The 23,912-nt window shown below is 35.2% G+C and overlaps 2 protein-coding genes and 2 pseudogenes across 2 annotated transcripts; all 4 read left to right on the top strand.

Moving 5' to 3' along the window:
- Nucleotides 1-630, top strand: LOC116124361 (xanthotoxin 5-hydroxylase CYP82C4-like). Its single transcript, XM_031410080.1, has one exon. The coding sequence runs from the start codon at nt 1-3 to the stop codon at nt 628-630; it is 630 nt and encodes a 209-aa protein (XP_031265940.1).
- Nucleotides 631-5,816: 5,186 nt separating this feature from the next.
- On the top strand, nt 5,817-8,613 carry LOC116124364. Its single transcript, XM_031410082.1, has 5 exons — nt 5,817-6,145; nt 6,301-6,374; nt 6,469-6,644; nt 7,208-7,316; nt 7,645-8,613. Exons 1-5 carry the CDS (start codon nt 5,902-5,904, stop codon nt 7,951-7,953), a joined length of 912 nt encoding a protein of 303 aa, XP_031265942.1. The 5' UTR covers nt 5,817-5,901; the 3' UTR covers nt 7,954-8,613.
- Nucleotides 8,614-14,038: 5,425 nt separating this feature from the next.
- Nucleotides 14,039-17,645, top strand: LOC116124363 (annotated as a pseudogene).
- Nucleotides 17,646-17,938: 293 nt separating this feature from the next.
- LOC116124362 lies at nt 17,939-22,327 on the top strand (annotated as a pseudogene).
- The last annotated feature ends 1,585 nt before the right edge of the window (nt 22,328-23,912 follow it).

Consider the following 23,912-nt stretch of genomic DNA (forward strand, 5'->3'; position numbering starts at 1 on the left):
ATGGACCCTCTAATCCAATTTCTGTTATCTCTATTCTGTAGCCTACTTGCCCTGTCAATTTGTATCTACCAGTTGTATCAATCGAAGAAACCAATCACTCATAAGACAACGAGATGCGGTGTGCCTGAAGCTGGTGGTGCTTGGCCTATTATTGGCCACATGCACCTCTTTGGTGGCCGGAAACTGATTTACAGAACACTGAGTGACATGGCTGACAATTATGGATCAGTCTTCACTATAAGGTTAGGTTCACACAAAGCTTTGGTTGTGAGTAAGTGGGAAATCGCCAAAGAGATTTTTACTGTTCATGATTTGGCTTTCTCCAGCAGGCCAAACATGGCTGCCTCAAAGCTTCTATGTTATGACTATGCTATGTTTGGCTTTGCTCCTTACGGGCCTTACTGGCGAGAGATGCGCAAGATAATTACCGTTGAACTTCTGTCAAACTACAAGCTAGATATGTTCAAGCACATAAGAGCTTCAGAGGTGCAGACTTCAATAAAAGAATTGTACAAGACTTATTTAAGCAGAAGTAGTACAGAAAGTGGAGTTCTTGTCGAAATGAAGCAGTGGTTTAAAGATTTGNTTTTTAAATTATTGAAGTTTCTATTATATGATCACATAGCATGATTATATAGTATATTGTTTATTAATAGCATGATTATATAGGCGGTAATTGATATATTTCTTATTGTTTATTAATTCTGTAAGTAATTGTAGTGATTTTTGGTATATTTTCTTTTTTACTTTTTTTTTTTTTTGGGTTAATTTCGTGTGTCTAATAAATGGGTCAAGTCAATAGTATGGGAAGATTGATTAGCTACACTTATGTAGAATCTGATACAAAAAGGTTGTATTGTGTGCGGTGATGATAATAACCAATAAGATTATATTGTGGAATCAATACAAGGGGTAAAGTTGAAAACAAGTTCAATATATACAAAAACAAATTACATTTAAACACTAGTTCATGGTATTACATAATGTTTTTTTGTTTATTTTTCATAATAACACCGTAGATTGAAAATATGTATTTGGTAATTGGCTTGATTGAGATGATAGAGACTATCATTTTTGCTCTGCCCCAAACCGTGGCCAGTAGTACGGTTGTCACCTACAACAACAGCCTCAATTCCCTTAAATTACAGAGTTGAAAGTGGAGGGAAATTGAATCAATGTTTTTTCGATTTATTCCTCGAGAATGATTGCTTGACGAAGGAAGTAGTGCACCATCACAATATGAAAGTTCTCCAAATAGTAGAGCAAATGATAAATTATATGCATCGATAGCTGATCGCCTGCCCCCACAGTTCATACTTCTCATGCACTGAGCCCATACAAAGTTGATTGGAATGGACAAGCTTTATCTTCAGAGTTGGACGATGTGGATTCTAGGGATGGTCCTGGAACCACGTCTCTTGTACTTCAACCTATCTATGGTTCCATGTCATAGAATACTTCTTTAGTTTCACCTGCATTGTGATATACATGAAATCTAGTAGAAGCTTTTTCTCAAGTTCTATGCCTTTAGAGCTAATGCTAAGAACAACAACATTAATGATTCAATGTCATCTGTTCCTGCTAGGTGGCATGAGAAATGATAAAGGGTAATACTACATGTATAAAGAAATTTACAAAGATTTTTTATACAAAGTGACGTGGCAGGACATGAATATAAAAATGAATACGATGACTTTGACTTTTGGTATTCACTCTTCTATTCATCTCCTGATATCTCACTTTGTACAAGAAATTTTTGTAATTTTCTTTGTATGTCTAGCATTATTGAATTATAAATATTTAGATGATGACAATATTTTTTTCTCTCAACGAGGGAGTAGAAGTTTTGGTTTTAATTTATAATTTAAAAATGACCAAAAAATGGCCTTTGCAAATGAAGTCATTCTTATTTTTGTTTTTATTTCAAAATTTTTAATATTAAAAGAGTGGTGCTATTGGCACCACAATTTTATCTTAATTGACTGTAATTCAAAATTTACCCATTTGGTTAAACAAGTAATTATATATTTTTAGTAAATTTTATAAAAGGTAAAATTGTAAATAAATAATAATAAGTAGATGGGGTCTATTATAGTGTTACAAAGAAATAAAAAAAAACGTGATGAGATCTTAAAAATATTAGAAGTATTTATGTCAAAACGTGCCCTTAATATTCAATTTGGCTTGACTTTAAATGATAGAGATAGAGGCCTCGTTTGTTTCAATTTTCAGAATACTACTTTTAGTATTCCCAAAAAAGTTAAACAGTAAGATACCCAAAAACTTTAATTTTTGCAAATACTACTTTCAATATTATTCAACTTTTTTTAAACCCTCTAAATTTGTTAATTTAATTAAATATCCCTAAATATTTTTTTAAAAATTACAAAAACACCCCAACAATCCATATTTATCAGATTCCGACCACCACCGCCGAAAAATGATCAGAATCTGGTAGAGTGGCACACTACCGGCTGAATCTGGCCGGTAGTGTGCCGATCTAGCCTTTTCCGACCAGATCCACGGTGGATCTGGCCGAAAAAGGCCAGATCTAAGGCCAAAGATCTGGCCGTCTGGCCTTTGACGGCCAGATCTTTGGCCGTAACAGTCGGTAACGACGGCCAACAAATACGACGACCGTTTGTTGGCCGTTGTTGACCAACAAATACGTGGTCGTTGACGGCCAGATCTGGCCATAGATCTGGCCTTTGCCGACCAGATCCACCATAGATCTGGTCGGAAAAGGCCAGATCAATGCACGACTGGCAAGATCCAGTCGGTCATGCGTCGATACGGTGACTCCGGCCACCCTCCAGCGGTGGTGGCTGGCTGTTCGTATTTGACGGCCAGATCTTTGGCCGTAACAGGTCAACAACGACCGTTTGTTGGCCGTCGTTGACCAACAAATACGGTCAGATCTGGTCATTGACGGCCAGATCTGGCCGTAGATCTGGCCTTTGCCGACCAGATCCACCATGGATCTGGCCGAAAAAGGCCATATCGACGCACGACCGGCAAGATCCAGTCGGTCATGCGTTGATACGGCGATAGCCGATAGCTCCAGCGGTGGTGGCCGGCTGTCCGTATTTGAGGGTGGGTTGGGGGTGTTTTTGTTAACTTTTAATATTTTATCATAGGAGTGTTTTTGTAAATAAATAAACATATGAGGTAATTTATTAATTTATAAATCTTACATCGTAATACCCGCCCAATTCAACTTTTTTTTACCTTTTTTCAAAAAACTTTTCTCAAAAACCCAAAATTTTGAACCAAACGGAGCCAGAGTCATTTTTGTCTTCACATAATTTTAATTAAATTAATATTGTTGATTATTTATTTTAATAAAAATTGACCTACTTAAAGTGAAAGGTTAAGAAAAGCACAACCTCTGTTTGTTTAACTTTTTAAAACTCTATTCTATTATCCTATTAAACAGTAAAAAACGTTTTTATTTTAGTATCGACGGAATTCAATTCAAAATCCAATCTAATTGAAAGACATTTTTTAGACTGAAAATGAAAAATCCAATCCTATTTCTATTTTCCAATCCTATTCAACTATTGTCTCTCTCATTTTTCTACCTTTCACAATAAAAGTTTATAAAGTAACAAAAATACCCCTACCACCCACCCAAGCCACTATCGGTCACCAGCCGCTGTCGACGTTGGAACAACGCACGACCGGCTGAATCTGACCGATCGTGCACCGATCTTGCCGTTTTCGACAAAGATGGCCAGATCCACAACCAAAGATCTGGCCGTTGATGACGACCATATCTTGGTTGTCATTGACTACCAGATTTTGGCTGTTAACAAAGGTCAGATTCTGCCTGTAGATCTTGTCGTTTTCGATGAGATCCACGTGGATCTAGTTAGAAAATGTCAGATCGACGCACAACTGGCAAGATCCAGCTGGTCGTGTGCCATTTCAGCCACTGCTGGCTGTCATTTGGCTGTGGTGGCCAGTTGCCGACAGTGGCTTCGGTGGGTGGGGGTTGTAGATAAATTAACAAATGTAGTGGGTTAAAAAATAATCTAAATATTTTTTAGAAAATGTTTTGAAAAAATGTACCAAGCAACTATTCTATATTTTTATCCAACTCTGATATTTTAGATATTATATCAAACACATTCTTAGAATCATGTACCAAACAAGCCTTAAATCTTTGTTAATACTTTGATAATCCTAATTTAATTTGTGAAAGATGAAATTAACAGAAAACTATTTAATCTAGCTGTGCAAAAGGAAAAATGATCATTTCAAAGATGAAAATTTCAAAATAACCATTCACTTCTCAAATTCACCCCACCGGCAATTTCAGGCCATTCTGGCTTGTTTCCGACACAATTGACCCTTCCCGACACCACCATTACAATCCCCTTAACCCCCACATCAAAACCCCAAACCTCCCCGCCTGATTGAACCCCCTAATTGTAGGTCGCTACTTTTAGTTTCAGTCGGCATTTCATCCAAATTCTGGTAGGTCCCGACATCGAAAACCACACCCAACACCACCAATAGCATTACCGGCTTCCCCCCACCCAAAACCCCCAACATCGCCGATCGTAATTGCCCATCGATCAATGCCGCCTCTCCCTTAGGTTTTCGTGTTTTGTCACACCTTTCCACCCAAATTCCAATACCTTACTGAGGTGCAATCAGGTGGAAAAGTTAGGGGTTTTGGTGAGGAGGATAAGGGGATGTTGATGGTGGTGTTGGGGAGGTCCAATGGTGCCAAAATCAAGCCGGATTTTGGCTTCGCTGGGATCTCCTTTGGGATTATTTGAGAGAAATTTGATAGGGGTTATTTTGAGAGAAAAGTAACGGTGTTAATTTAAGAGTAGGAATCTGCAATTTATGAAACCAAGGGTGGGAACTGCAGATTTGCCAAACGTTGGGTGGGAACATGCCGTTTACTCTTTGTGAAATAACTAACAACCAAGGGAAGAAGAAGAGAAACGGCATCATTTCTTGTTATTAATTAAACTATTAAGGGTCTGTTTGGTTCAAGGAATGTTGGATTGCGAGAAAGTTAAATTACCTTGAAAATTATTGGGAATCTTTAGAAAAATGTGTTTGATTAGTTGGAATAAATTGATGAGTATGTTATATTAATATGTTTAGTTGGAAGGAATAAATTGGTGAGTATGTTATTTAAATTACTAAATTCCTTTTTTTTTTTAAATATTAATATAATATTATTTTTATTATTAATTTTTTAATAATTTCTTTTAACTCTCAACATTTCAGATTTAGTTAAAACACCCTAGCTTATGTAAAACTTTAATTTATAACAAAATAACCCCCACCATTCCAAGCCACTGCCAACCATCGTCAACCATTGCTGGAAAGTCGCTGAAGTCGCTAAAAATGGCCAAGAGTTGCTGGGAGGCTCCCAACGACTCTTGGGCATTTTTAGCGAATCTGGCAACTTTCTGGCAGCGGTTGGCTCGCTGTTGACAATGATGGTTGGGTGGTGGTGATGGTTTACAATTTGTTTTAAATATAAGGACATTATTATACAAAAACTTAATTAAATAAGGGTAAAATTATAATGGTGAATTAATGTAAATTGATTTTAAAACAAAGACATTATTGTTCAATATTTTTATTAATAAGAGATAAAATTATAACAAAAAATAAGATTACTAAATCTTAAACCTTAAACCCTAAAAGATTACTTTATTAATCTTATAATATTTAGAAAAATAAAGATAATTAAATTATCTTCAATATTACCAAAAATAATTATTATTGTTATTATCAAAAACTCGATAACATAGGCATATAATCTCCGACCAATCGCCTCCTCAAGGCAATCCATTTCGACCAATTAATAACACAAACACCCAAAACAGAGACACTTTGAAGCTTCCACTTCTCAGTTCCAACAAAACGCAGATGGATTTGATTTCATCTTTTAATATGAAAGCCACCCAGATTTTAATTCCAGCAATCACAAACTCGAGTAGCTTCTCAGCTTCACTTCGTAACTCTAAATTCCCAGTTCCAAACAAGTCCTGTACGGTCCATGCCAGGAAGAGAAACTCAAACTCAAACTCCGACTCACTTCCCCAAAAAAATTTAGTTGAAGAAGTATTATTAGACGAAGAGGAAGATGTTCTTTTTGAAGACTTTGAAGATGGTACTAATAACCCTTTTAAAAGAAACAGAGTCATCTCATTTAAGTTCTTATGTTAAGTTTTTCTTTACAGTGAAATGACCGTTATTTGATAATCAAAGAAGCTTTTATGAGTCATTGGGATTTTTTTTTCTTTTTCTTTTTTTTTTTTTTTGTAGAGGAAGTAATGGATGGCGATGATGGTGGTGATTATTTTGAAGATGAGTATGCGGAAGAGGATAGCGAAATCTATGTAAGTTGGTAGTGAAGTTATTTGTGTCCTTTAGTAATGTTGTGATTTGAAGTCGTGATTTTCTAAGAACATATTTTACATTTTGTTTTTGAAGGCTGGCGATGGAGGTGAAGGAGGTGGAATATCCCTTGCTGGGACTTGGTGGGATAAAGAAGCTTTGGCTATGGCTGAAGATGTCTGTCTGTCTTTTGATGGTGTCTTGAAAATATACGCATTTAAGACTACGTTAAATTGCATCATTCGAGTGCGCATTGAGAACATGTCAAAGAAGTAAGCATTTGTTGACATTGTTATAGGATTCTAATTGATTTTGCTTCCATCGGTGCATAATGTAGATTGCATTCACTTGCAAGAATTTCAATAGGACTTCTGTTTAGTTAGTGATACTCCTTTCATTTGCTATCAATCTGTTACTGGGTATATCTTGATGCTATCAGTTGCAAACATAATTGAGGATATATCATGGAATGCTTTCTATAGATAATTCCTTCTCATGCTCGTGAGAGTGGAAGTTGTAATTTACTAAGTGATGTATTCTTAGAGCTGAACCAAAATGTCAATTAAGCTCAAATCAAATGATACACGATGAGGGAACTTTCTGTCATAAGACGAGGATGGTTCATGTTCTAAAGATTCTTCTGCATAATTTCTTTATTTTCTTGTTATTTATTTATGCTGAAATCAAATTCTTGACTACCATCTGAATGGCTTATATTTCATTAGGATTTTTTCCTTCAACTTTTTATGGCTATCGCTTCCTAATTAGGAGGATTTTCACCATAAGATTAATTAATAAATGTCTCGGGGCTCTCTTTGCTGGCAATGTGTCACAGATCAGGTTCCCCAAATATGGAAGATATTGAAGCCTTTTCTGCATCCTATAGAGCTAAACTAGATGAAGCAGAGATTGCGAAATCCATACCCGAGAACATGTCTTTGGAGGTATTTATTAATTTATATTTATTCTGTTTTGGTTTTTCTTTTGATATGTTAATTGTGTTAGCTTCCTGTGGAGGAGGCAATCCTCTCTAGACAAGCAGTTGAAATTGACAACTAAAATGCAAGGAATGAACTGCATGTGTAGTATAGACTGGTTTGGTTATCTATTTGGTTATTCTTTTATATTGCCACTTTCTTTGGCTTGAAGAGCTGAATTGATTTTGTACTTTGCCACCAAATATCTGCTGGCTATTGCTTTAAGGCTAATTGTTGAATTGTTCAAGTTCTCTGTTAAACATTTTGGTCTAAGTAGGTGCTTTTTTAATTTCAGGTGTCATCTCCTGGTGTTGAAAGGGTAGTTAGAATTCCACAAGAGCTGGAACGGTTCAAGGATCGACCTATGTATGTGAAATATGTCAGTGAAGTGGCTGCAACAGGTTCATCTTCAGAAAGTGATGGTGTTTTCAGGCTTATCTCTTTTGACCTGGAAACAAATTGTTGCACCTGGGGTTTGGCAGATGTGAGAATAAACAGAGAAAAAGCAGGGAAAGGAAGACCACTCAGCAGAAAGCAACGAGACTGGCGTTTGGATACAACCTTTGATTCCTTGTGTTTCGTCCGATTGCACTCTGATTGTTGAATTTTGTTCTCCAGTTATTTTTTCATCCATTAAATCATGTGTATTCATAGGAAACTCCATAATGTAGCCAGGTATGCTAACATAATGAGTTCTTAGGATGCCATCGGACAGGACCAATCCCTATATGAGTTGTTTATGTACATACTTTAATAAAATTCTGTCTTTTGTTCTATATACTACTGATTTTATATGGATGAATTGAATTAAAAAAATGAAATGAGAAGGATAAAACTGATGAAGTTTGGAAGTTACGGGGTCAAGATTAGAAGAATAAGAAAAAAAGGTACGAATAAAACTACTAGTTAGCATAATAGGTAAAGTTTTATAGAGGTTTCCTGGCCCTGGTTTAAAAATCTTCAGTTTGTTCTCAGAACTTCTTCACCTCCTTGACTAGTCCTAGAAACTGAAAATAAATATATAGGATTCTGTTAGCATTAGCTATTTATCGGGACAGTTGCAAGTTTATATGGATTTTTGTCTCACTTTATTGCTGAAATAAACCAAGGATGTTGTATCCTCTGATGCAGTGACATTTGAAAATGAAAAGTAAGGTTTTACTAGTCTATGAGATGGTGCAAGTTCTGTTTCGTCTTCATGGCATCCTTTCTAGTTACCTGGAAATTAAGGTATGACATCACCATTGGATCTTTTACTTTTGTCCTTTAGGTTTTTTTTTGTGGACGCAATATATGTTCTTAAGTCGTAGCAATATTCTTCCACAAATGCCACTGGTCTGATATTTGTTAGTTTTTGATGTTTAATGTTCTGACGTTCATTTGGGGATACAGGAACCTTCCAAATGCTGAAAGAGGGGCTTAGGGCGAAAGTTAAGCGACGAGCAAGTGCTAGGCCTGCCCCATCTTCTGCATCCTCTGACGGCTGTAATAGTGATCCAGGATAGATCACTGGTAGTTCTGGTCATTTATCCTTTGAGCCAAACATAAAGATCTGAAAATTTCTGTGTAGATTGCTTCTAACAGTTAACTGCGAATACTCCATTGAGTTGCAATTTTTTTCGAACTTCTCATTGTAATTTCTGTATCTTTGTAATATGTCGTTGGCGTTGGGCAGAACTATTTTTCTAAAAAAACATCCATGTTCTAGGTTGATTAATTAAATCATGAGGCCCAAATAAATACAATTATTTGGTTGCTGATTGGTCTGGAATATCTGTGGAAATGCTCTCATGATCAGCCTCTTGTCTGTGTAGAATGGCCCTCATTGATCTAGCTATGGCTCTTTTTCTTTTTCAAAAAGTTATTAAAACTGTCTACTTGGTCCTTAACTTCGTTTATGTTAGCACTCAGGTAAACTGAACATTTAAACTGATAGTGCTACTAATATGAAATGTATATCTTCAGACTTTACCTTGTTTGCTTATTGAATTCCGATCATCTACCAATGAGGGATATAAAGAAGCATGCCTATACGATTTCAAAGAAATCTTTTTCTTATTCAATTCATGCATTGGTGTTCTTTCCCGCAAAGTTAAATTAAGCCTTTACTATAGCCTCATTAGATTGCTAAGAACCAATACAAAATTGCTTTTATTGATCATTTTCTTTATTTGTGATTTTATCTCTATATCAGCTGGCCATATTTAGAGAAAACCCTAGTAGACATGGCAGTATGGCCCAGGAGGTGAAATAAACTACCATTGGCAGTGAAAACATAGGTTCACGAAAGAAAAATAAATAGAGCCTGATGTGATTGATTTCTTAATTGAACTATTGAATCGCAGATAGTGTGATGTCAAAGCATTGTACTTAATGGTCCATACTGAGCCATATATATATGTGATATGAAAGCAAAAAAGTGACGTGATTTTTAAGTGCACTCCTAAGATCTAGAAAACGATAAAATGTGAAGGTGGGTGTGGGGCGCACTTTTCCGACTGGAGTGTGACTGTAAAGAAAATTTTCTATATAATCAAAACCCCACATTTCCCTCTTCCTGCTTTTGTTCTGTAGAAAACGTATGACATGAGCTTTTCTTAATACACAGCACTAGATGACTAAATTAACCACAAACCAAAACACTTTATTGGATGTCTTATCCAAATCTGATTTGTATCGTTAAAATATGTCATTTGTGTGATGTCTATAAACGGCAGACGTTGTCCCAACAACCGCCCCAATTGTTATGGCTCAAGAATAGAGAAAACACTTTTCGATTATGGAAATGACTGAATAGAATAGAACCTCTTTTTGCTTTTGGTATTTCTCATTTTCAGCTTTTTAATGCTATGTTCATATGTCTCAAGCTGCTGTGCCGACTGATATAACATGGGATATCACTCTACTCGCAGATTCACAGCTTTGAATTAAGAAAACCAGCACATTCCTCATCACTGAGGTTCCCCACAACATTCTCGATGGTAAAGTACCGCGATAATGTCGCTCAAATTACAAGCCAATAAAATCGAGTATTTTGTAAATGCGTGATATACAATAAGATGTCTCTTGTGTATGACAATGTTTGGCGACAAACACGATTTATTGATTTGAAATTATGACACCCTTGGTAAACCAAACATATTATAGTTCTAAGTGTAAAAGAACTAATGATATTTTCACACGTACTTATTAGTGATCTTGACTCCGTACAGAGTATTACATGTGAAGCGTGTTTTTCAATGATTTTTTAACTTGAGCTTTTTTTTTTTAAAAGTCTCTTACGGGCATCCCAACGTGTTTTTTCCTTATCGAATTTCCAATGATTGTTCAGTCTAAACTTGGGATTCATTGTATTATTTGGGATTGAGAATTTGTTTTAATTTAATTTAGAACACAATATCATAACATTAATTTATGCCGAACGGATATTGAGAAGAATGGAAATATTATTTTCTTTCCCATCTTATCAACTTTTAAACTATTAGATGGGAGCTAGATCAAAATATAAAAGTGTTAAGTAAAAAATATTAAATCAAATTAAAGTTAAAAGATTGATCATCCTCACACTACCGGTGTTATAACTGGGCCATCTCCAACCAAGCAATTGCAGGTGTAGGTGTGGGAAAATGTGTTTACCCAACACTAAAAACTACACCAAATTGGTGTAAGTGAATACTATTCATCACACACAAAGTCGGTGTGATGTGAAACTATTTAGTTGAATTATAATGAGATATTTTTTTATTATTTAGTTGGATTTATGTAATTTGATATTATTATATATATTAAATAGTAAAATTATAAATTATATAAGTCAAAAAATGATAACAAAAGTTAAAACAAAACTTCTTAAATGCAAAATGTAAACTACCAATAACTCAAAATAAAGCTTAAAAACTAATAAAAACACTAAGATTAAAAACAATAAATATAAAACTAAAAATAACCAATTTAGTGTCATGGTAGATTAGTTCCGATCTTAAGTCATCAAAATATTGGAAAGGGACTATATACTATCTTTGGAGATCATTAACCTTGTTGTTGCAGTCTTTTTGCATATTCGTTTTACTCATTTTGCAAAACAAAAAACCACACAGGCTGAAATGGTTATGGAATTCAAATCCGATTTCAAAATTTTTTGCTCGATATAGACAAATAAAAATACAGAGGGTTGTCCATGCTACTTCGAAAATATAATGAATTGTGAGAGAATTACTAATTAGAAAATTAATACTATCAATATGAAATTTTATTTGTGTATTGTTTATTGTTTTTTTTTTTTTTTTTTTTTGGTGGCATTTTATATTAGATGTAATGTTTTTATTATTAAATTGTAATGGCTATTTAATTAAATAAATACTTAATTTTATTAAATTAGTATAATTTTCAAATGATTTATATTTAATAAAAATATCATTCTCAATAGTTAATTAATATATAAAAAAATAATTAGTAAATAATAATTGATTTATGAGATAATAGAAGGAATACTTGTAGTGTAATATTTGGTGCAATGGGTTAGAGATGCAACAGTAAAATATATAAAAAATCTACTAATTGGTATAAAATTGCATCAATTTAGTGTTTGTGGTTGCAGATGGTCTAAGTGGGTTATTTTCTTGTCTTTTATCAACTTTAAATTATAGATTGCAGTGAAAAAATTAAATAACAAATAACCTCTCTAGATAAGGAGGACTTTTTTTTTTTTTGTTCTTTAAAAAATTATGCTCGAAAATTGAACTTGGATTCCTTATGGAGCTACCAATTCGGTTTGACCTAATCAATGACAATTGTTAAAATAATAATTTTTTAAAATAAAGAAAATTATAATTAAATCGGAGACATGTGTGTTTATAATAGTCTTGATAAATTTTTTTTTAATACTTGATATAATAATTTGTTATTGTTAAGTTATAAAGTAGATAGATATAAAGCAAATACGCCTATTTTGTAAACTGATAAAGATGAACCGTGGTTTAAGTTATTAAAAAAAGACCGTGGGGTAGTATGTGTAGTAATAAAAAGTAATAAAAATACATAACAAGAGAGATGCGACAAAATGTGGCCGTAGAATGAGGCCAAAAATCTTGAAAATATAAAACAGTAGTCAACGCCACGCTTGATGTCTTGTCGAGTCAATTTGAGCCCCGCTCGTGCTTGTGGGATCTACACTGGACCAGCGCGTGCGCTCATTCCTATCCGCAGTTAAAAGATAAGTTCAGCAGGCGGCCAAATTTGTCGGCACTTTATTGAGTCGTAAAAGTACAAAAAAGATTAGCCTACATTCCATCAATTCAAGCCCAGAGAGCGATCCCATCAGTTCTCTGTTTACTGATTCGACATTGCACTACACCTGCCCCATCCGCGAGTGGCCGTCAAAATTTCTCAAATACATTACATGCGGGAAGCGGCTGGCTAAAGTATTGCATAGAAGATACTCTTTTGTACTTTATACTTATTGACTCATAGTTCCCATAATAATAAAAAATATAATATAATGTTTTTATATATTTCGATTATTATATTAAGAGGGCTTTCTGATTAACCTTAACATTTATGAGAAATGCTGCAGACACCAAATTTATACACTGAAATTTGTTACCGAACGATGTGAAATCCACTAACTAAGATGCGGCTATGTTGGACAAAAAAATACTGATTCTGTGAATGGATGATTATCTATCTTACACGGACAATTGCCCATATGTTATAGACGGATGAACAATCGTCCACAATAATATCAATAGACTCCTATTTATATAATATGGATGGATATCAATTTACTATAGACAGGAGAAAAGTTTAAAAACTAATAATAGATGGACGTCCATATACAATGGACAGTCGTCCATCCTATCTATACCCAAAATCTAGTTTAATAGAAAATTTTCTTTAAAAAAATTCTACATTGTGAATACTTTTTATCTATCTCTCTTGCTTTGCATTTTTTTTATAAACGAAAAAAATGTAAATTTAAAAAAAAAATTATTTGAGTATGGACACTAGTCCATCTCATTTGGATGTTCGTCCATTGTATATGGACGGCCATCCTCATTAGATGGATTTGCGTCCAACCTTTTTACTTTAAAAATCAATTTTTTTCCCTTTATTTCATCTAAAAGTTTTGTGCTTTAAAAATGAATATTTCATCTAAAAATTTTGACTTAGACAAACGATAGTTTTTTTATAAATGAAAAAGAAAATGTAAATTTAAAAAAAAAAATTATTTAAGAAGGACGGTCGTCCATAGTAAAGGGACTCCCGTGCATAATATATGGACGGAAGTCCATTGATATTTCCTAGACTCCCGTCCATATATTAGGGATGAGAGTCCCTTTACTATGGATGGCTGTTTATTATAAATGAACGATCGTCTGGACTCTCGTCTATTTATGATAAATGGTCATTTGTAATTGTTGAACGGTCGTTTATTCTCTAAATACTTGTGTTATGACTTACATGATCACGTCCGACTCAGATGCCAAATAGATGGGTACAAAATTTTGGTGCCAACATTCGGTGTACATAGATTTTTTATCATCTATAGGTGTCAACATTATCATTTATTATTGTACATGATTATTTTATTGATAATTAATTTTATAAATATTTATTTATTATTGAATTAAATTTAAATGTAAGGATAATGTGGTAGTTGAACTCAGTTAAAACTTTTGCTTTTGGTTGTAGTCTGCAAGTCTGTAAACAGTTTCTTTCTCTCATTTATGGGGGCTAACCTGTAGTGTAGTGTATAAATAGAGCATAATTTTTATAGAAAAAATCAAATCATGGGTTAAAATATTATCTCAGATCATTATATAACTATCTTTTTGTTAAAGCTAAGCAACGCCAGAATTCACGTGACTGGTGTAACAGAATTTGTTTGATAAAGATATCCATAATTCCATACATGGTATTATCATCATCATTATTAATATAATTCTTTTTTGGTGTTACTTTTTTAAATCTTGGTTGTCATTCTATGTTTGGAGTTGCAATTCTGTGGAAATGGATATATAAAGCAGTGAGCTGTGTAAAAAGTTAAGATCTTGAAATGGGTATGGGTAGGTGGTGTTTTGGTTTGTTGTTGGTTTGGGGTTTGGTTGTGAGTAGCAATGTTGAAGTGAAGGGATACCCAGTTGAGGATCTGGTGGTGGGATTGCCTGGTCAAACCAAGGTTGAGTTCAAACAGTTTGCTGGGTATGTTGATGTTGATGTGAAACATGGCAGGAGCTTGTTTTACTACTTTGTTGAAGCTGAGGTTGACCCTCAGAAGAAGCCTCTCACTCTCTGGCTCAATGGAGGTTGGTTGCTTAATTTGCTTTTTTTTGGTTCTTTCTTTAAATTGAATCTGGTCAACTTATATGCAAATCTGGAACTGGTTTATGTTTCTCATTATGGTGTATTTTTGTTTTATGTTTTTGAAGTGAGTTCTGGTTAGATTTTGGAATGTTTTTGTTTTGTCTACTGTTTATTTTTTGTTTCCTTTACACTTAGGTTCCTGTTTATCTTTTAAAAAGTGTTTTGGACTGCGCATAAGCAACCTTTGTTGTGTTTTGTTCTCTGTAACATATGCTTTGATTTACATGCTGGTTATTTCTTATTTTAACTTATTGCCCGATGTACTCTATAAATCAACTGCAGCAACATATGAGACTATTAAGTTTGTAATTTAGTTCTTCATGCGTGAGCATTTGCTCTATGAGGCAAACAAACTATTCAGATTATATTTCTTCTCGTCGATTCAGGCCATTAGGACCATTCTTTGATTTGACCTTCAAGACTAATTCATTATCCTAACATAATGCTTTCGTGTTTGGAATACATATTTTTAGTAGCAAGATTGATCCGTCTTCTTCTACACCTGTGGTAGGGGAAAAGTATTCTACTGTGTTTTTAAGTAAAGGTCATCAAATTCCAAATTCACATTGACAGGTCCAGGGTGTTCATCTATTGGTGGAGGTGCCTTTACAGAGTTGGGTCCATTTTATCCCAGAGGAGATGGCCGAGGACTTCGAAGAAATCCAATGTCATGGAATAAAGGTATTGGAATAACATATATTACTATGGCATGTTACTGGAAGTAATTCGAGCATGTAGCTATAAGAAATTTCAATTTACATTCATTCTTTATTTTTTTGTAGCATCAAATCTCCTTTTTGTTGAATCTCCTGCTGGAGTTGGCTGGTCATACTCAAATAGGACTGCTGATTATACTTGTGGGGATGATTCTACTGGTAAAAGGGGCAGCATATGTCTTATTTTTTTTCCTTTAAGATTTTTTTGGCTCCATGTCCAGTTTGGAATGGTTAAAGCTAATTCAATTTTCTTGACAGCCAAGGATATGCGCACATTCTTCTTGAATTGGTATAAGAAGTTCCCAGAATACAAATCAAGAGAATTATTTCTTACAGGGGAAAGTTATGCAGGTATCAGGAGCAATAATTCTAATTTAGTAGCCATTGTGAAAGGCAAAATTTGTTTGAAGTAAATGATACTGATTTGAAAATTTAAAATTTTGAAGCATATTTTGTATGATACCTAAAACTTCAATTACTTTGCGAGTATCAAACTCATGAAAAGCTATTGCTTTGTGCTCGAAGTAGAAACAAACAACTGGCTATTGTGGTAAATGTGATTAACATTATTGTTTTAGTTGTGACTGTGATTCATTTATTTCTGTTAATTTGTGCTTATTTTAATTATCTTGGTTTAAGCTTGACAGTCGTTTCTTTTATATTTATCGATGTTATTTGCCAGGTCTTACATACCCCCGCTGGCTGATGTTCTGCGGACTATAATGCACGTTCAACTGGTTCATGCATATCAAAGGAGTTGCTGTAAGAAAATCTGGCATTATAAAATCTAATTTCTTTGTTTCTTGTCGTGCTGTTTGGTATCTGTGGTTGTTTTTGTTATCATTTAATCCTTTTATTTGTCTTTGCTCTGATTAGATTGGAAATCCACTTCTAGACTTGATCGTGATGATGCTCAAGCAATATATGAATTATTTTGGTCTCACGGAATGATTTCTGATGAAGTTGGTCTTGCCATCATGAACAAATGTGATTTTGATGATTATGTCTTCGCTAGTCCTCCACATATGACTGACTCGTGCAACAATGCATCAGTGAAGCAAACGACATCGTTGGTGAATATATAAATAATTACGATGTGATCCTTGGTTGTTATCCATCTATAGTAGAGCAAGAACTGCGGTGCGGAAAGTGGTACTTTATTCCTTGTACTCCAGCATATTTTTTTTCTTTAGATTTCTTTACTTGAAACTTTATGAAGAAATGAACAATTTTCTTCTTCTTATAGTACAGGCTACAAGATAAGTGTTGGAATTGATGGGTGTAGACCTATAAAAGAAGTTCTATTTCAACCTTCCTGAGGTTCAGAAGGCTCTTCATGCAATCGAAACTAAATTACCATATGGCTGGTTATGTGCAGTAGGTTAGAAAATTTGCAATTCTAGCAGACATCCTCATTCTGTAACTATTAAACTATAGAGTAACTATTGTGCATCTCTGCGTGAGTTATGCCTTCAGCTAGCTGAACTAGTAGAAAGTTCTCTAACTCTGTTAAAATAAAACATGTAAGGTCTGTCATACATAATTCTCTGTGGAAGTTATTTTTAGCACTTCTTTTGGTATGACAGGTCCCCTGTAGGATTACCGATCATCCTGTATGTCAAATTTTAATACATGACTACTGTTTACTGATCATTGCAATTTCATGTTTTCGGCAGCGTTCTAAATTATAGTGACACTGATGGTAACATCGACATGCTTCCCTGCTCAAAAGGATAGTTCAGAAAGGGATACGTTTGGGTATTTAGGTAGATCTATAGGTAGATTATACGATCTGCTAACCCACCCTTTTCTGGTCCTCTTCACTAAACATTGTTTGGTTGGTATGATTATCTGATTGTTAAATTTGATAAACTATAGTGGTGACCAAGATTCTGTTGGTACCTTTGCTGGAGCCCGGACACTCATCCGTGAACTAGCGCATGATCTAAAGTTCGACGTTACAGTCCCATAGGAGCTTGGTTTCACAAAGGCCAGGTACTTGCCCTCCATCAATTTCATCATTTCCCTTTCTATTTTTCCGTGTTAACTTGCTCCTAAATATCTATTTTCTTGTTACAGGTGGGAGGTTGGGCAACCGAGGATGGAAATTGTTGACTTTTGCCACAGTAAGGGGTGCTGCTCATATGGTACCCTATGCACAACCATCAAGAGCCTTACATCTTTCAGTTCATTTGTGCGCGGTCGAAGACTGCCATAATACCGTCCTTCATAGATGATAAGAAAAATGTTTTACGAGTTGCTGCAATGTGTTAGGGTTTCAAGTTAGTTCATAATTCTAAAATTTCGTTACTCGAAAGACAAGAAAGTCACCGTGTTTTCAACAATACGGATACCCGAAGGGACAAAAGAAGGCCTTTCAATTGTAGTTGAGGAGAGAGAGAATTAAATATAGACTTTTCTTAATTTCATTGAGGATAGTTCTCACTTCTCAGTTGTATCTTTTGAAATAGAAGAAGAACATGATTGACTTGATAACGAGTATTTCATGTAATGAATGGGAGGAAGTTTGATTATTTGATTGGAATTATGTTAGCTGTATTGACATTGAAGTTTGTGGAATTGAAATGCAACAGAATTTCATGCTCTTGTCAGACATGATCTTTCTGCACTTATTTATTAATCAATTGTAAGCATTGAGCAGGAAGCTCTTTGATTCTTCCAACTTTTGTTTTTATGTGTTCGGCGAATCAAAGAGAATATTCTATGTTATAAAATCCTAACCAAATATTTGTGTAATTGAATTGTTTGATTGAGAGAAATGAGAAAAAATTTAGCGTGAATTTTGAAATTGAAAGTGTGAACAAATAATAGGGATGCTTTACAATAGGAGGGGTGATTTTGAAAAACTCAAAAAAATATTTTTATTTTTAACTTCACATTTTCTTGTTTTTTCCTTCTTACCATAACTTTCTATTAAAGAAACAAAACTACTCTTGTTCCCCGCTTATCATAGGACTAACTACTTTTGGCGGGAATACATGTTAGTTTTTAATTTTTTCAAGTTTTTAATTAAAGGAAGAAAAAGAAATCCAAATAGAACAACTAAGCGAGACTCAGTAGCTTAGGCCTTAGGAAGTAGGAACCCAAGAGGGTCATGCCCGAGTCGTCACTGAGTCAATGGTCTCAGCTTCTGTTTACATCGTCACAAAACTCAAAGCCACGCTTCATTGTTCAATATTCAAGCTTCTCAAAGATTACCTCTGACTCGACCTCCTTGAAACCAGATCCCCTTTACATCATCTCTTACGAACTTGCGTCCAAGAATGCAAACACAATACCCGCCACCTGTTCGACGAAAGGTCTCAGAGACTAACCCACGCTTTGAAAACAAGCAGAATTGTCCATGCCCAGAGCCTCAAATTTGGATTGGGGTCAAAAGGGTTGAGGAAACGCTATAGTTGATCTTTATGCCAAATGTGGCAATGTAGACTTGGCTGAGAAGGTGTTTAATAGGCTTGAAGAGAGGGAATTTTGGCTTGGAACTCTATTTTGTCCATTTACGAAACGTGGGTTGTTGAACATGTGTTGTAAATCTTTTGGGTTGTTTGTGTAATTGGTGTGTGCCAAATGAGTTCACATTTGCGATGGTCTTATCGCTTGTGCCAAGCGTGGATGTTAATTACGGTAGGCAAATACATTGTTGTTGTAAGATTGGGATTGAGATGAGTACTTTTTCTGAGGGCGCTCTTATTGATATGTATGCTAAGTGTGGTAATGTGAGAGATGCAAGGAGGGTTTTTGAGGGCAGTGGATTTGGATACGGTTTCGTGGACATCAATGATTGCTGGGTATGTTCAGGCTGGTTTGCCCGAAGCTGCGTTGGAAGTGTTTGATGAGATGAAGAAACTTGGCCGAGTTCGGACCAGGTGGCTTCTGTGACTGTGATAAATGCGGTGTGTAGTCTACGGTCGGCTTGATGAAGCATGTGAATTGTCGATCAGATGCAAAACCCGAATGTTGTAGCTTGGAATGTGATGATATCTGGGCATGGCAAGAGAGGTATGAGGCAGAAGCGGTCAATTTTTTCAAAGAATGAGGAAAGCTAGTGTTAAACCTCACGATCCACGTTAGGCAGTGTATGAGTGCCATTTCAGGTTTAGCAGCTCTTGACTTTGGCTTGATAGTCATGCTGAGGCTATTAAACAGGGTCTCGACTCTAATGTTTATGTGGGGAGTTCTTTGATAAATATGTATTCCAGAGTGTGAGAAAGTGGAGTCCGCAAAGAAGGTTTTTGATTCTTTGGATGAAAGGAATATTGTCTGTTGAATGCTATGCTTGGAGGTTATTCACAGAATGGGTATGCCCATGAAGTGGTGGAACTGTTCTCCACCATGAAGAGCTCTGGTTTTCAGGCTGATGACTTTACCTATACTAGCATTTTGAGTTCATGTGCTTGCCTGGACTATTTGGAAGAGGGTCGCCAGTTGCATACGGTCATTATCAAGAACAACTTTGCATCTAACTTATTTGTGGGGAATGCATTGGTTGACATGTATGCTAAGTCAGGTGCTCTGAAGGAAGCAAGACAACAATTTGAGCGCATAAGGAATAGGATCATGTTTCTTGGAAGCAATTATTGTTGGATAGTGTGCAGGAAGGGGATGAGTTTGAGGCTTTTAATATGTTTCGCAGAATGAATTTATCTTGGATTTTGCTGATGAAGTGTCCTTGGCCAGCACCTCCGTGCCTGTGCCAATGCTCAAGGTTCTCAAGCAAGGAAACAGATACACTGTATGCAGTCAAAGTTGGTCTAGAAACAAGTATTTATTCGGGAAGCTCGCTTATTGACATGTATGCCAAGTGTGGAGATATAGGGGCTGCTCGAAAAGTCCTCTCTTGTATGCTGAACGGATGTGGTCCCATGAATGCTTTGGTTGCTGGTTATGCTCAAATAATTTAGAGGAAGCCATGTTTTGTATCAGGAGATGATGGCGAAAGATTGACCCCAAATGAAATAACTTTTGCTAGTCTTCTAGATGCATGTGAAGGACATCATACATTTAATCTGGGAACACAAATCCACTGTCTTAGTAAAGAGAGGCCTTTGTATGATGCTGACTTCTTGGGTGTCTCTCTATTGGGTATGTATAGAATTCCAAGAGAAATACAGATGCAAGTATTTCTTCTCAGAGTTCAAAAATCCAAAAAGCAAAGTTTTATGGACTGCTATTATTTCAGGACACACTCAAAATGATTTCAATGAGGAGGCCTTGCATTTCTATCAGGAAATGCGTAGCCAATGTCATACCTGATCAGGCTACATTTGTCAGTGTCTTAGAGATGTGCTATCTTATCTTCTTTGAGAGATGGTACAGAGATCCATTCTCTAAATTTCACATTGGTTATGATTTAGATGAGTAACATGTGGTGCAATTGTAGACATGTATGCTAAATGTGGAGATGGAAAAGTGCAGTTCAAGTTTTGGTGAAATGGGGAACAAAAATTTGTTATTTCCTGGAACTCATGATAGTTGGATTTGCAAAAAATGGTCATGCAGAAGATGCACTAAGATCTTTGATGAGAGAAGCAAACTCATGTTATGCTGATGATGCACATTCCTTGGTGTCCTAACAGCATGAGCCATGCAGGTAAGGTATCCGAAGGTCGACAGATCTTTGACATTATGGTAAACTGCTACGGGATCACCCTAGAGTAGATCATTGTGCCTGCAGGTTGATCTTGTTTGGCGAGGGGTTTTCTTAAAGAGGCCGAGGAATTCATCAACAAACTGAATTTTGAACCTGATGCTAAAATTTGGGCTACACTGCTAGGTGCTTGTGCGATACATGGAGATGATATAAGGGGAAGGTGGGCAGCCAAGAAACTCATTGATTTGGAACCCCAAAATTCTTCTCCGTATGTGCAGCTTTCTAATATATTTGCTGCATCAGGAAAATGGAGTGAAGTTAACACTTTGAGGAGGGAAATGAGAGAAAAAGGAGTGAAAAAGTTGCCTGGATGTAGCTGGATTGTTGTAGGACAGGAAACAAACTTGTTTGTTGCAGGGGATACATGTCATCCTAATTCAGATGATATTCGTGCAGTTCTGAAGGAATTGACAGAATTAATGAAAAAGGATCGCCATCTCCCTGAAATTGAATCTTTTTGGCATGATGAAATGTGAGGGGACCCTTGATTTTCATTACAATCTACCTACTTGAGCAGATGTGAAACTATTATTCATTATTCAGTTTAATGCATGCTGTATGAGGCATGTATTGATGGCAAGGGGATCAGCAGTCAAGACCCGAGATTTTAGAGGTCTGAATATTAAATCGCTTGTACTGGTTTGCTGAAGAGATTCTCAGCATTATAATACTCGAGATCTATGGACTCAATGACCTATGCTAAATTAAAGTAAGTTGCTGGGGAGTTACAACGTGGCAGTCAAAGTCAAGGGACCTGGAAGCCAAGGATCGCTTTGCAATGGACAGCCTAGCATATTTTGGAGTTAGTTTTTTATCACTAATTCTGGCTTCTCAATTTTGGTGGGAAGAGGAGCACCAGAAGACATTATCTATCTTCTTCACAATAAGGTCTTCTACTAATTATTTTTAGCATGAATCATTGGTACAGTGGGTTGTGGCATTACTAGTAGGAAGATGGTTGATAGAAGCAGCACTAGAATTATAATATGAACAGAGTTTGATGAATTCCATCCGAGATATGCTGCTGGATAAGCAATGTGAGTAGGACATAGAGATTGATGACATAATTTATAGATAAATAGTTGGGCCTATGATTCATCAGATTGAGCTTTTGAGTTTTGGGATTAACTTCCCCCAAGCTGATGTGAATTCCATGGGGCCTTTATAATGAAGAAAAGTTTCCTAATTTTTTTCCATACAATTGATTGATTGTAGGAATGAAATTCTTGTTTCCTGAAGTTAAATCAAGTTGTAGTTATTTGATATCATATCACTGATTTATGTTGAGTTGATATTCTGCATGTTCGATGCTCAAATGATTTATACTTAACTTGTTTGTGATTATTGTAAACAACATTAATTAATTCTTTGTATCTTGTGGACAACATACGTTACTTTACTTTTGCATGATCTTATTGAGGAATATCTAAGAAGATAACTTTGTTTTAAGGTTTAAGGTTTAGAGTTTAGGATACCCATATATCAATGAGGATTTAGGGTTTAGGGTACCCGTTTGTCCATGAGGGTCCAATCCAGCCTTGAACATAACAGAAAATGGAGAGTCAAAATAATCAGTAATTGATCATAAACTAATAAATGGGATGGCAATGGGGATTCTAAATCCATCCACTGGTTCTGATCCACTCCACCTACTCAAATTATTAATTTATTTATAGAATAATGCTAGCCTTACTCCCCCCTTCTTATTCCTTTCTCTCACTCACTTACATTAATCTCCCTTCTTACTCCCTTCTCTCTCTTTTTACACCCACTTACCACATGAGTGAGTAAGAGAAAGGAGTAAAAAGGAGTAGTAAAGCCAGCATTACTCTTATTTATATATTTTTAACTTATTTATTTATTAATGAAGTAGTGTCTATTGACATAATTAAAGTTAACCTACATTTAAGTAGTCACTGCTAAACAAAATATATTAATCTTTTAGTTAAATAGCATAGGCCAATTATAATCTCAGATTTTATAAATTATACCACTTAAAAAATTTATAACAAAATCTAATATACGAAATTCTTACATAATCATAAATTCTTCAATTAATTTTATATTTAAAAATCTTTAAGTTAATATATATATGACATTGATTTTTTGTATCGAAGGACGTGACATCCAATTAGATACGATCATGTTAGAGATAAAACATATCTTCTGTAAATGAACGATTGTCCAACAATTATGGACATCCGTCCATATTTTATGGATGACTATTTATCATGAATAGATAACCGTTTATCATGAATAGATGACTGATTACTAATTAGGACGAATTGTTATACTAAAATAATAATAGATTATTGTTCATATTGAATGGACGATAGTCTATTTTTTACAGATGGGTATCCACCTCAAATGTACACAATCCATAAATTAAATTATAAAGAACAATAATAGAGGTTATGGACAGACGTCCATTTCCAATTAGAACAGAACTTGTCAAATTATTTATTTAAAATGAGTGGGTCACTTGAATGCTCTTGCTAATTGCTCTGCCAACTATACTTAAAAAAAAAATCTTAGAAAATAAACATATTGATGTGACTTCGAAACAATGGATGTCCGTCCAAAGTCAAGCATTTTTGTAACATTGAAGGTGGGGCATCAAATGTGCTCCTGCTATGCCCACTACACTTAAAAAGTGCCTAGAAAATAAAACCCCAAAATGGACGCCGGTCATACTGTAGATGGTGAATTGGTGATGGACACTTATCCTGTTACATGGATGAGCATCTATATGAGGTGGGTATCGTCCATAGTAGATAAGCTTTCATTCAAATAATATAGAGGTGAGTCTATTAT

This window comes from Pistacia vera, unplaced genomic scaffold, assembly GCF_008641045.1.
Source record: "Pistacia vera cultivar Batoury unplaced genomic scaffold, PisVer_v2 Contig1517, whole genome shotgun sequence".
NCBI classification, from domain to species: Eukaryota; Viridiplantae; Streptophyta; class Magnoliopsida; order Sapindales; family Anacardiaceae; genus Pistacia; species Pistacia vera.